The sequence below is a fragment of the Cottoperca gobio genome, chromosome 16 (genome assembly GCF_900634415.1).
Source record: "Cottoperca gobio chromosome 16, fCotGob3.1, whole genome shotgun sequence".
Classification (NCBI taxonomy): Eukaryota; Metazoa; Chordata; class Actinopteri; order Perciformes; family Bovichtidae; genus Cottoperca; species Cottoperca gobio.
In genome coordinates, this window is record NC_041370.1 from 22,058,386 (window position 1) to 22,070,929 (window position 12,544).

At 43.2% G+C, this 12,544-nt stretch overlaps 1 protein-coding gene across 1 annotated transcript in view; it reads left to right on the top strand.

Annotated features, from left to right (window-relative positions):
• ubr5 (ubiquitin protein ligase E3 component n-recognin 5) overlaps positions 1–12,544 on the top strand; it is a 30,931-nt gene that overhangs the window by 17,372 nt on the left and 1,015 nt on the right. The window contains 29 exon segments of the mRNA XM_029451128.1: positions 161–279; positions 434–560; positions 697–826; positions 1,056–1,216; positions 1,391–1,630; positions 1,902–2,025; positions 2,277–2,388; positions 2,534–2,665; positions 3,641–3,898; positions 3,989–4,257; positions 4,928–5,139; positions 5,418–5,651; positions 6,017–6,090; positions 6,205–6,377; positions 7,104–7,253; positions 7,624–7,841; positions 8,060–8,180; positions 8,567–8,912; positions 9,096–9,183; positions 9,280–9,424; positions 9,682–9,812; positions 9,968–10,028; positions 10,208–10,386; positions 10,550–10,634; positions 10,748–10,903; positions 11,386–11,416; positions 11,419–11,498; positions 11,648–11,792; positions 11,941–12,026. Coding sequence (XP_029306988.1) covers positions 161–279; positions 434–560; positions 697–826; positions 1,056–1,216; positions 1,391–1,630; positions 1,902–2,025; positions 2,277–2,388; positions 2,534–2,665; positions 3,641–3,898; positions 3,989–4,257; positions 4,928–5,139; positions 5,418–5,651; positions 6,017–6,090; positions 6,205–6,377; positions 7,104–7,253; positions 7,624–7,841; positions 8,060–8,180; positions 8,567–8,912; positions 9,096–9,183; positions 9,280–9,424; positions 9,682–9,812; positions 9,968–10,028; positions 10,208–10,386; positions 10,550–10,634; positions 10,748–10,903; positions 11,386–11,416; positions 11,419–11,498; positions 11,648–11,792; positions 11,941–12,026 — 4,387 coding nt within the window.

Sequence of the window (12,544 nt, forward strand, 5' to 3'; positions counted from 1 at the left end):
CTCCGCTTCACCGAAAGTAGTGCTCTATCTTTAGTAATTGACAAGTAACCGTGGACATTTCTGGCTAAATTAGCGTAACTGTATTATTTTGACACTGACGATGCTTTATATTGTGCAAGTGAGGATAAAGTGATATTTATGATTTTATTTCCCTCCACAGGGGAGAGCATATATTACTGTTCCTGGTGCAGACTGTTGCCAGGCAGAGTGTTGAGCACTGTCAATACAGACCACCACGCATCAGAGAAGACCGAAACCGCAAGGCTGCAAATGCAGAAGGTAGGTTCAGGATTCTTCTTGCATAATACCCACCGTTGACACATTTTACAAACATTCATATGTGATTATGTTACCTAGGCTGAAGCTTTTTAATACAATATTCCTTAAAGGCATCTGGTGAATGAAAACATAGTTCTACTTTCCTCTCTTTCAGACTCTGATATGCCAGACCATGACCTAGAGCCTCCCCGCTTTGCTCAGCTGGCTCTGGAGAGGGTCCTGCAGGACTGGAATGCCCTCAAGTCTATGATCATGTTTGGCTCTCAGGAGAATAAAGACCCGTGAGTGTCACAGTAAACCCACCTTAAAATGTTGTTGGTAATAAAAGTGTTAAAGACTGCGCTTAGTTTGTGGTGCTCAAAGAACTGAAAAATGTCACACAAATATTTAATTTGTGTATGTTTCTTTATGTCCTAGTCTTAGTGCCAGCAGCAGAATTGCCCACCTCCTGCCTGAGGAGCAGGTCTACTTGAATCAGCAGAGTGGCACCATTCGCCTTGACTGTTTCACCCACTGCCTCATCGTCAAGTGTGCTCCTGACATCACTGTAAGTGCAGGTGTTCTGTCTGCATTGGAACAAGATGTTTTTTTACGCACCTAATATAAGTGTACAAACTGTGTTCAACACAATCCCTATTACGGAGTAATTCTTGCTAAGGACAACGCTACATGATACCAACAAAATATTCCCAGTGGTAATGCAGTTTTTATTGCTGTTGCTGTTGCAATGTAAGTATTGTCGTCATCAGAGGGTGATTCTTGTTCTCCTTTATTAGTTCATAGACACTTTACTGGGTACACTAGTAAAGGAGCTGCAGAACAAGTACACTCCTGGCCGGAGAGAAGAGGCCATCAATGTCACCAGGAGGTTCCTCCGCTCTGTCGCCCGGGTGTTTGTCATCCTCAGTGTGGAGATGGCCTCATCCAAGAAGAAAAAGTAAGAACACAGCGCATTAAGGTTTTCAAGTAAAGTTTTAGATGACAGTTCCAGGAATGAATTGCAACTTAAGTTACATCAGCTCAATTCTATAACACTATGGGACTACACAACTTTCCTCAATTTGACATAAAATGCTGATCATGTCTTTTCTCATTTCTTTCCTTCACATAGCAATTTCATTCCCCAGCCCATTGGGAAATGTAGACGAGTTTTCCAGGCTCTACTGCCCTATGCTGTGGAGGAGCTGTGTAATGTTGCAGAGTCGCTGATTGTTCCGGTGCGAATGGGTATAGCGAGACCTACTGCTCCTTTCACTTTGGCCAGCACCAGCATAGATGCTGTTCAGGGCAGCGAGGAGCTCTTCTCTGTTGAACCGCTGCCTCCGAGACCCTCACCTGACCAGTCCAGCAGGTCAGTTATTTTCAGGTCATATGGACTCCCATGGTAGTTTTTGACTATTTATTTTCTCTGTATTATTGAAGATTGAAATGTACTAATATTGTATTGCTAAGTTTGATAAGAGCCCCATGCTAATGTGCAAAAGGAAGATATGACTTTTGGAAATCATTGAGTCATTCACTAGATTTTTACTTGGAGAGAAGAAACCAAAAGGAACAGAATACGGGTGATTTTTCTTCACTACAGATGAATGACTTCTGGTGTTGTGCTTCATTTTTTCCAGCTCCAGCCTGACAGCTGCCTCTTACATCATCAGGAACCCCCAGCCTCGGCGCAGCAGCCAGTCTCAGCCTGTCAGAGGGAGAGACGAGGAGCAGGATGACATTGTGTCAGCAGATGTGGAAGAGGTGGGGAGCCCAATTATAAAATCATTAAGGCCATAGTGAACTTTGCATGCAAGTGAATCATGTATATTGGTGACTAGTTTTAAAGGACGTATGATGCCACCGAGAGCCCACACTGTTATTTACACTGCAATCGAAGTTTTTTCTTCGATTTCTTAATTTCTCCTATTGAGTATTCTGTTAACTTGGAATAGGAATAGCCCTGTCCTGGCTCAAAGGTTCCTCTCTTAGGATCTGTTTTGTTTGTCTTTTAGGTTGAAGTTGTAGAGGGAGTAGCCGGAGAGGAAGACCATCATGATGACCAAGAGGAACAGGGAGAGGAAAATGCCGAGGCAGAAGGGCAGCATGATGAGCACGATGAGGATGGTGAGACACACTCTACTTTTTTTATAAGAATGCAAAGGAATCGATGACACTGACGTTGTTCATAATGATTTGCAAATAATTACTTGAAAGTGAACCCCACCCAACAGTGAATGAAGCATCTGTTTGTCTTTGCTTCTGCTTTTAGGAAGTGACATGGAGCTGGACCTGCTGGCAGCAGCTGAAACCGAGAGCGACAGTGAAAGTAACCACAGCAATCAGGATAATGCTAGCGGCCGCCGGAGTGTAGTCACAGCAGCCACTGCTGGCTCTGAAGCAGGTTGGTCAACAGCCCATTCATGAAACATTCTCCTCAATTTCTAAGTACTGTTCCTTTTTGGTGGAAATGCGGTCACCTTTCTTATTGACTTCCTTGAAATGAAATCTTTCCAAATCTTTGTAAGGCTCCTGCTTACTAAATAGAAATTGCGTTTATATCTTGCTGCACTGTGGTTTCCCCTTGGAATTGCAGACTAATGCAGTCCTCACAAAATCATTGGTGCTTAACGGTCAGCATTTTGGATTGTTGGGAATTATGTTTAGAGAGCTAATGATACAGCAGACAAAATGGTCCCTGGCTGAATACCCGATGTATTTCATTTGCAGGCAGTAGGGTGTCCTTGGCATTTCCTATTTTTGGTATGAGCTCCTCTTTACTTCAATGCATATACAGATGTCAGGGCAAGAGTGAATTTGCAAAGTGCATACACTGTTTCCTGCTGAGAGTTCCTTCAGTTCGTCCCTTTCTCACATTTCACTGTTATTGTGTCTTGTCATTTTTTAACTAACACTGTCACTCATCACAAGTAATAACACACTAATCAACTTGTAGCTTCTCCAAATGGTGTAGTGTTTTTTCTTCTCCTTGGTCATCTAAAATGTCTTTCTTACTAATGATGGTGTTGTTTCATTTACACTTAGAATTTTCAGGAGAATTAAAACATTGCTGTTCTTTGTGTCTCATTCATTTTCCAATCATTTTTTAAAAAGATTCCTGAAAACGAAGTCATATGTTATTAAGCACAAGTTGATTTGAGTGACAGCTGTTGTTTTGACTATGACTTGTTTGACCTCAGTGTTTTCACCGGCATATTTAGTGTTTGGCCGTGTAGTGGTGTGATTCACTAACCCACACTTCTACCTGGATAAATCTCATGTGAAAGACAAACAAAGGGAGGTGAGATGAACACACAAGCTATTAAACTCTTTATCTTTTTTTCTTTGCCCCATATCCTCCCCTTATTCCTCTCTGAAGGTGCCAGCAGTGTCCCTGCATTCTTTTCAGAGGACGACTCCCAGTCCAATGACTCCAGTGACTCCGACAGCAGCAGCAGTCAGAGCGACGACGTCGACCAGGAGACGTTCTTGTTGGATGAGCCGCTGGAAAGGACAACTAGCGCTTCCCATGCCAACAGTGCATCCCAGGCTCCTCGCTCCATGCAGTGGGCTGTTAGAAACACCCCCAGCCAGAGGGCCACTGGCAGTGCTCCCTCCAGCTCCTCAACACCAGCTGGTCAGTGGAGTTTTGTCTGTTTTTGTGATTTTAACTATACAATGCCTGTTTGTGGTTCCAGGTGACTGATGATCTTGGTCTTTTTCACAGCGAGCTCCACAGGCCTGATCTATATTGACCCTACCAACCTACGCCGCTCAAGTGCAATCAGCTCCAGTGCTGCTGCTGCTGCTGCGGCTCTGGAGGCCAGCAACTCCAGCAGCTATCTGACATCTGCCAGCAGCCTGGCCCGGGCCTACAGCATCGTCATTAGGCAGATCTCAGACCTCATGAGTCTTATTCCCAAGTACAACCATCTAGTCTACTCACAGTACCCTGCTGCTGTGAAGCTCACCTACCAGGATGCAGTCAACCTGCAGGTAAGATACACTGACCAAAATTCTCTATTACCGTGCTGAGCACGTGCAGTGATTTCTGAAGGATGCCTTTAAAAAAAAAAAAAACAATATTCATATTTTCCTGGTAGGATTAAAATAAATAAATAAAAATAATCATGATGCAGTGGTACCAGGCACAACAGTGTCTTTTATTTACCATGATCATCATTTAATAAATAAATAAAAAGATTGTGTTTTTTTTAAAAAACTTGCTAGTTAATGATATCTGCGCATTATGTAATGTGATATTGCATAATGCAATCCTCAAGTCTTTTTTCCCTCCCAGATATACTTGAAACTTTTAACTTGCGCTATACAAAACTATGCTTGGCTACAAATTTAAAGAGGCTTATTGTTGGAATCTGCGTACACTTTGAGGAAACACTATGCATCTGTTCTGAAAAGACCAATAATGAATTGCAACAGTACAGCTTTGGAAAACTTAAAGAGTCACCTTCAGTATCAAAATATTGCTTCAGGCGATCCCTGTCAATTCCCATCCCTGTTAAATATGTAATTGCATTAAATCCATAATATTGGAGGTGGACCAGAATGACTGTCTAAACATTATCATGTTCAAAATAAATAATAATAAAAAAAAGTCTGATTTGTCTGCGTTAAATCAGCGTAAAATGTTCGTTTGTTGAACCAGAACTATGTTGAAGAAAAGCTGATTCCCACCTGGAACTGGATGGTGTCGATCATGGATTCCACCGAGGCTCAGCTGCGATATGGCTCAGCTCTGTCATCTGCTGGAGACCCAGGTCACCCCAGTCACCCGCTCCACGCCTCTCAGCACTCAGCTCGCAGGGAGCGTATGACGGCCCGGGAGGAGGCCAGCCTCCGCACCCTGGAAGGACGCAGGTAAAAAAAAGTTCTTCTTTATAACATTTATTAGGCTTGTTCAGATGATAATTAGTCTTTTTAGAGTTTTGAAACAATCAAAATCTAAGGGGACCTGAGACAACAGACTTAGTCAGAAAGGCTCCCTCATTATCCATGAGACTCTTTACAGCAACTACTACTATACTAAGTTCAGTCCAATGGTGCTCACACAACATTTTGGGTCCATACTTTTATTGAAATGGTAACTCTGCATTAGTAAGTTTTGCAGTGTTCTCACTTGTTTTGTATTCCTTCAGGAGAGCAGCTACTCTGCTGACAGCTCGCCAGGGCATGATGTCGGCGCGTGGCGACTTCCTGAACTACGCCTTATCACTAATGCGCTCCCACAATGATGAGCACTCTGATGTGCTTCCTGTGCTGGACGTGTGCTCACTGAAACATGTGGCCTACGTTTTCCAGGCTCTTATCTACTGGATTAAGGCCATGAACCAACAGACCACTTTGGACACACCACAGATGGACAGGAAGAGGTGAATAAAGAAAATGAGTGAAAATGCTGTCTTTCTATTCAAACATCTTAGTTAACTTGAGCGGCAGCGTCACTGTGTTCGGTTACAACAAAAAAGAGGAAAACTTCCACAGCTTATCTTTCTTACAATTGTCATCTCTTGAATTTGTGGCTACTGGTTGAAACTTGAATATGTTGCCACTAGATATCTGAATAGATTTACATGTTATAGCCAACAGGAAATCTTTTTTCATGCTTGACAATTAAAACGCTAAGAACAATGGTTGTCAGGCTATTTGATTAACCTTGGCTTTAAATTAAACACTTCTTTGACTACTTGTAACTATTTTAACAGTATTCCTAATCCACTTTAACTTTTATTCGTAGGAATCGAGAGATTTTGGAACTGGGTTTGGACAATGAGGATTCTGAACACGAGAACGATGAGGACACCAATCAAAGTAAGCCAGATGACTAATATCAAATAATAGTCAATGAGTCATAAATGTCAAGGAACTGCTTGGTGTTTTGTAATGTGTGTGCTGTGTGCTAACACATTCTCTGCTTCACCTCAGGTTCAACTCTGCAGGACAAGGATGACGACCCGGTACCAGCTGAAACGGGTCAGAACCACCCCTTCTTCCGTCGCTCCGACTCCATGACCTTCCTGGGCTGCATCCCACCCAACCCCTTCGACGTTCCCCTGGCTGAGGCCATTCCACTGGCAGACCAGCCCCACCTCTTGCAGGTCAGAATCCCTCCTCAGTCTCTTTGTGTGATTCTCAGTGAAGATGGAAGGGTTAAAGATCCACAGTTCAAAAGCTCCTTAGTCAACCGCATGCCAAGTATGAACAGCATGCAATAACAGAGTGACGGCCAGCACTGGCAAGAGAAACTGTCTTTTCCAGTGACATTCTTATAGTGTGTACAAACAAAACGACAGCTTCTTTAACAACGTTTGGAGAAAAAAAGATGGCTGTAAGATAAGATAGAAAATATGTTCTGTCTGTTCTGCAGCCAAGTGCAGTTTTATATCAAAGCGCAGTCTGAGTAATGCCGCTCTACTGCACTTGACTCTCCTCACAGAATTTTATTTCCCACTGCGGATAGTACCTACTGAGTGTTGGCGGGGTGATTCGCTACACTGTAACGCTGCTTGAAACTCGCTGAATCCTTTTAATTGGCAACCTAACAGAGGAACGCCTGCACTCTGTCTATTGTAAGTCGTGCTGTACGGTGTACTTATGCCGGCTGACATCTAGAAATAAATAAATAACTGCGATTGCTATTGACGGTAGTTTGCTATTTAAAAATGGCGTATTTGTGCAGGATGTCCTGTGGCGCACCAGTGACTATTCTTTCTGACCAATCAGTGGTCTGCAGTGTTTTAACTCCACCGTTTAGTCTCAGCTTAGCTTGCTTGGGACCAAACGCCTTCTTTGGCTTCAATCTAATTTAGCTTGTTCTCTAACAGCCTAATGCCAGGAAGGAGGATTTGTTCGGCCGTCCCTCTCAGGGCTTGTACTCTTCCTCCTACATGGCAACCAAAGGCCTGGCTGAGGCAAGCATGGACAGGAACTGCCTGGAGGTAAACATGGGCTCCTCTCTACCATCCCCCTCTCAGGTATACCACCCCTCTTCACTGGACAAACATGCTGGCAGCTGTGTTCTAATATCCACACATAACAAACACCATGGAAATGTTGACGTAACTACACTTTTTAATATAATCTGTAACAACTATCCATGATTAATTATTTCCTCCTCATTGTTTTCCAATTGTCATTGAGAGCATTGTAAAGAATGGACAGCAGGAAATTATGGATATTTTAGATGGTATTTTTGCTTACAGTGAAATTCAAGTGTGGATATTGGATCACAGCCTGTGGTCTGTGTCCCATTTTCCATATTTCCATTCTTTCATCATCACACTGTCAACATCAAAGACTTCTGTGCCCATGACTGAAGAGCCACTCTAAACCCCACCAAATCAGATCCTGCCCACTAAGATGTCTTACTCAGCCAACCTGAAGAATGTGATGAGTATGGAAACTGGCCAGCGGAGCACTGAGAACCAGTCACTAGCCGAGCAGGAGATGGAGGCTTCAAAACCTGGCCCTTCACCCCATGACCTCGCTGCCCAGCTTAAGAGCAGCCTACTTGCTGAGATTGGCCTCACTGAGAGTGATGGACCTCCTCTCCCATCATTCAGGTACCAAACGCTAATCTATTGTGATGTTGGTGTAGCTGAGGTGGAGGCTGAACGGGGGGAGGCCTACAGCCCTACAGTGTCAGACTTTAAAACCCCTGATGTAGTTCATATCCTTAACCTGAAGAAAACCTCAACTGTTTTAATATACTATCATTTTGTTTTATATGCTAATAAAATGCAACTACAGCATCACAATTTGTGCTCCTTTGTCTGATCAGACCTCACTGTAGTTTCATGGGGATGATGATCTCACATGACATGCTACTGGGCCGCTGGCGTCTGTCACTGGAGCTCTTTGGTCGTGTCTTCATGGAGGATGTCGGAGCTGAGCCTGGATCGGTACATTTTTATTTATTTTCAAGTAAAAGTAGCAACTATCTCTGCATAACCCCTCTTTTTAAAATAAACCAAACTTGAAAATAGATTAATAGATATTTGACTGAGCTTCAATAATAAGTATTGGATGACAGTTAAGTGCAGAAAATGCCTGACCTAACATTACATACACTCCCAGCTGAAATTATGCAACATGGGCATCCCAATATAATCATATCTCTAACTACTTGTGGAAGGTACATCCACTATTTACTGGTATGGTTATCTTGGTTTACCAGCAACTCTCATTTGATCATATTTCCAAATTAAAGAAATTGCATATTTTCTACTTTTTGGGTGATGCTGCCCTTGATGTTGTGGTCATAAGGATTTTGTCTTGTTTATCCCAGATCCTCACAGAGTTAGGCGGCTTCGAGGTAAAGGAATCAAAATTCCGTCGGGAGATGGAGAAGCTGAGGAACCTGCAGTCCCGCGACCTGGCCCTGGAGGTGGACCGGGACCGAGACCAGCTAATACAGCAGACCATGCGTCAGCTAAATACACACTTTGGCAGGCGCTGCACAACCACACCCATGGCTGTCCACAGGGTGAAGGTCACCTTCAAAGATGAGCCAGGCGAAGGCAGTGGCGTGGCCCGCAGCTTCTACACAGCCATCGCTTTGGCCCTCCTTTCCAACGATAAGCTGCCAAATCTGGACTGTGTGCAGAGTGTCAGCAAGGGCATGCAGGCCAGCAGTACGTGTCATCACGATTACAATTCAAGTATGACAATACATAGAAACTATACTGTATTATGGAAATCATTCATTGTTACATTCAGTACTATTGTGATGCTTTTAAGCAGTTTTCTAAGTAGTACATAAGACATTTACGCTCGACAGTGAACATGTTCTATTCAATGTGTATTTGTGTCTGTAGATCTAATGCAGCGCTTGAGAAACAGAGACCGGGAACGAGAGAGGAGAAGTGGAGGCCTTCGAGCGGGATCTCGTAGAGACCGCGACAGGTAACCTCCAACTGAATGCATATATTTCCCTTTTACATTAAACCCAAACGTTTGTGTTGTGTGAGTCTAAGACAAACCTGTGATTGTGTTCTACAGGGACTCCAGGAGGCAGCTGTCCATCGACACCAGGCCTTTCAGGCCTTCGTCAGAGGGAAACCCCAGTGATGAGCCCGACCCCCTGCCTGCACACAGGCAAGCCCTGGGTGAAAGGCTCTACCCACGAGTTCATGCAATGCAACCGGTAATAAATCATCTGCGTCTGTCAAAGCTTTGTGTTAGTAATAAAATATGATGAGACATTCAAAGCTTCATTTGAAAACTTCAGTAGAAGCTTCGAATGCAAAAATAAATTACATTTGGTACAGCCCTAAATGTAAGAACGGGTCCATTTGCATGTAATTGGCCTTGCACATTCAAACTACCACTCTGTCTAACTGGAACTTTAGTTTACTTTTTCCCTCACCATACTTAGACCAGATGTGTGTTTTGTCCCGTCAGGCGTTTGCCAGTAAAATCACAGGCATGTTGCTGGAGCTGTCCCCGGCCCAGCTGCTGCTGCTGCTGGCTAGTGAGGACTCTCTCCGAGCCAGGGTGGAGGAGGCCATGGAGCTTCTCATTGCACACGGAAGGTAACCATCTGTTCACCATAGTATCCTGCTCTCATTGCGTGTGACATGTGTTGCTGTAAGAGAAGTCTATAAATGACATCAAAATGAAATTGTTGCAGAATTCCAATGTATCGCAAAGTTTTATGAACTAACTATAATCCTTCTGTCTCCTCCAGGGAAAATGGTGCTGACAGTATATTGGACTTGGGTCTTTTGGAGGCTCCAGAGAAAGCACAAGTAAACACTAAATCTGTCTATCCCAACATGTAGACTTATTGTTTTATTTCTGTTGGCAATAATCAGGGGTGGTTTGGCATACTCACTAATATTTCTCCTATAGATATAAAATGACGTGAATGCCTCTGTACAATAAATTCCTTCTGAACATCGTCCTCCGTTTTGTGTGGTTGTAGCAGCAGGAGAACCGTAAGCGTCATGGTTCAACCCGCAGTGTGGTTGACATGGAGCTGGACGACCCAGACGATGGGGACGACAACGCTCCTCTCTTCTACCAGCCTGGCAAAAGAGGCTTCTACTCCCCTCGGCCCGGCAAGAATACAGAAGCCAGACTGAACTGCTTCCGTAATATTGGCAGGTAACAAATTGTCCGCTTTATTGATCACACGTGAAGGGAATTATATGCGGTATACTATAAATCTTCATAAAATAAAATCTTGAAGAGAACTACGTTAGGAAATATGAGTCGCATCTTTATCAAAGTAGGAAACCATAAGTCAAATGTTGTATTTTCTCTACAGAATACTGGGGTTATGTCTGCTTCAGAATGAACTCTGTCCAATCACGTTGAACAGACATGTCATCAAAGTGCTGCTCGGGAGGAAGGTAAGAGAAAATGCGTTTTTTATAATATATTTTTTTTGCACCTACACCCTGCTACATGATGTTGGGACTTTTCAGAATAAAATGACTAAATGTCCTTCTCTTTGTTGCTGCAGGTGAACTGGCATGACTTTGCATTCTTTGACCCCGTCATGTATGAGAGCCTGCGGCAGCTCATCCGCCATTCACAGGCCGGTGAAGCAGATGCCGTGTTTGCTGCCATGGACCTTGCCTTCGCCATCGACCTCTGCAAAGAGGAAGGGGCTGGACAGGTAAAGGACTACACTGTCATTAAACCACCAAATGTAGATTGTATCACTAAATGCTATCAAATTATTACTTGCCACATATTGTTCACAGTGAATATAGCACTGCATTACAACAAGGCAAGGGGGTGCAAAGTACAATGTTAGTCTAACTGTGAACTGTGGTGTAGCACAAGGCTACCTGGTACCTTGACCACAAATTCAGACTCATAATGCACCCAAAAATCCTTAACACGTTTTCTTTTTTTAGCCATACATATCTTAAGGTTTAGCTGTCCTTGTTCAGTGCATCGTCATACAATATAAAAACATTAGTTGTCTATGAAGAAAATCCACCACTGTGATGGCCTGTTTTCTGGTTCAGTTATACATTATATACATTACCACACAACATTAATATGGTAAATGTACAGCTTTCAGCAGAATCTGAATACTGAAATATGTTTGTGGCGTAAAGTGTTGGTTGATGCCTTATTCCTCCTGTTCAGGTGGAGCTTCTGTCTGGTGGGGTCAACATGCCAGTACTCCTCTCAACGTGTACGAGTACGTGAGGAAGTATGCTGAGCACAGGATGCTGGTGGTGGCTGAGCAGCCTCTCCATGTAAGTAAAACAAAAGATATGACTTTCTCTTAATTGAGTTTGAATACTCAGATGTTCTCAAAGTGTCACTTGGCTGGAACATAGACAAATGTATTGCCAGACACCCAAATGTGTATTCATACCAGTTATGATTTGTCTGTCTTTCGTAGGCAATGAGGAAGGGTTTGCTGGATGTGCTTCCTAAGAACGCCCTGGAGGACCTGACGGCCGAGGACTTTAGGCTGCTGGTCAATGGCTGTGGAGAAGTCAACGTCCAGATGCTCATTAGCTTCACCTCCTTCAATGATGAATCTGGTACGCTGCTCTGTCTGGATCTCCTCTGCTCTTTATCTATCCATTTTCCTGTCTTATCTTTTTCCTGCATTAATTTAGACATGAAAGATTAACGCTTGTACTTTTTTGCTGTGACTGAGTAAGCAAAGACTTGTACTTCATCCAACAGGGGAAAATGCAGACAAACTACTGCAGTTTAAACGCTGGTTTTGGTCCATAGTGGAGAAGATGAGCATGACTGAGAGGCAAGATCTGGTAAGTCTCTTCCAATCATGATCATTATCCTTAAGAAATGAGTCTCACTGGGTTGTCTGCAGTTCAGTGCTTAGCATCGTCAATGACTGTTTGAACATTACATGAGGCTCAGATTAAAATTTACAGAGCATTCCCCATTCGGTCCCCAATGCTAAGGAACATGTCACACTGGCAACATGTTATTGCACACCCGTCTTACACATGACCCCCACTACAGTCTGTAATGGTTGCAACTGTTTTAGCTGTGCATTCAAAATGGTAGAATTTAAAAGCAGCACAGGAGCAGTTGGGTGTTTTCCTGTGAAATTTCAGTTCTTATAAAATTCCTCTTATTATTTCTTCAGCTTATGCGTTCCCTCTGTATCACCTACCTCCATACATTTATTTTGTGGGTGCTAAATAATAGAGAGAAATTACCGGGAAAGCTTTCTATAGGTTGCAACCTTATTTTAATGTATGTGCAAATAGAATATACTCCAAACTCCCTTTAAGAAGTGACGTTGTGACTGAGCAGGAGC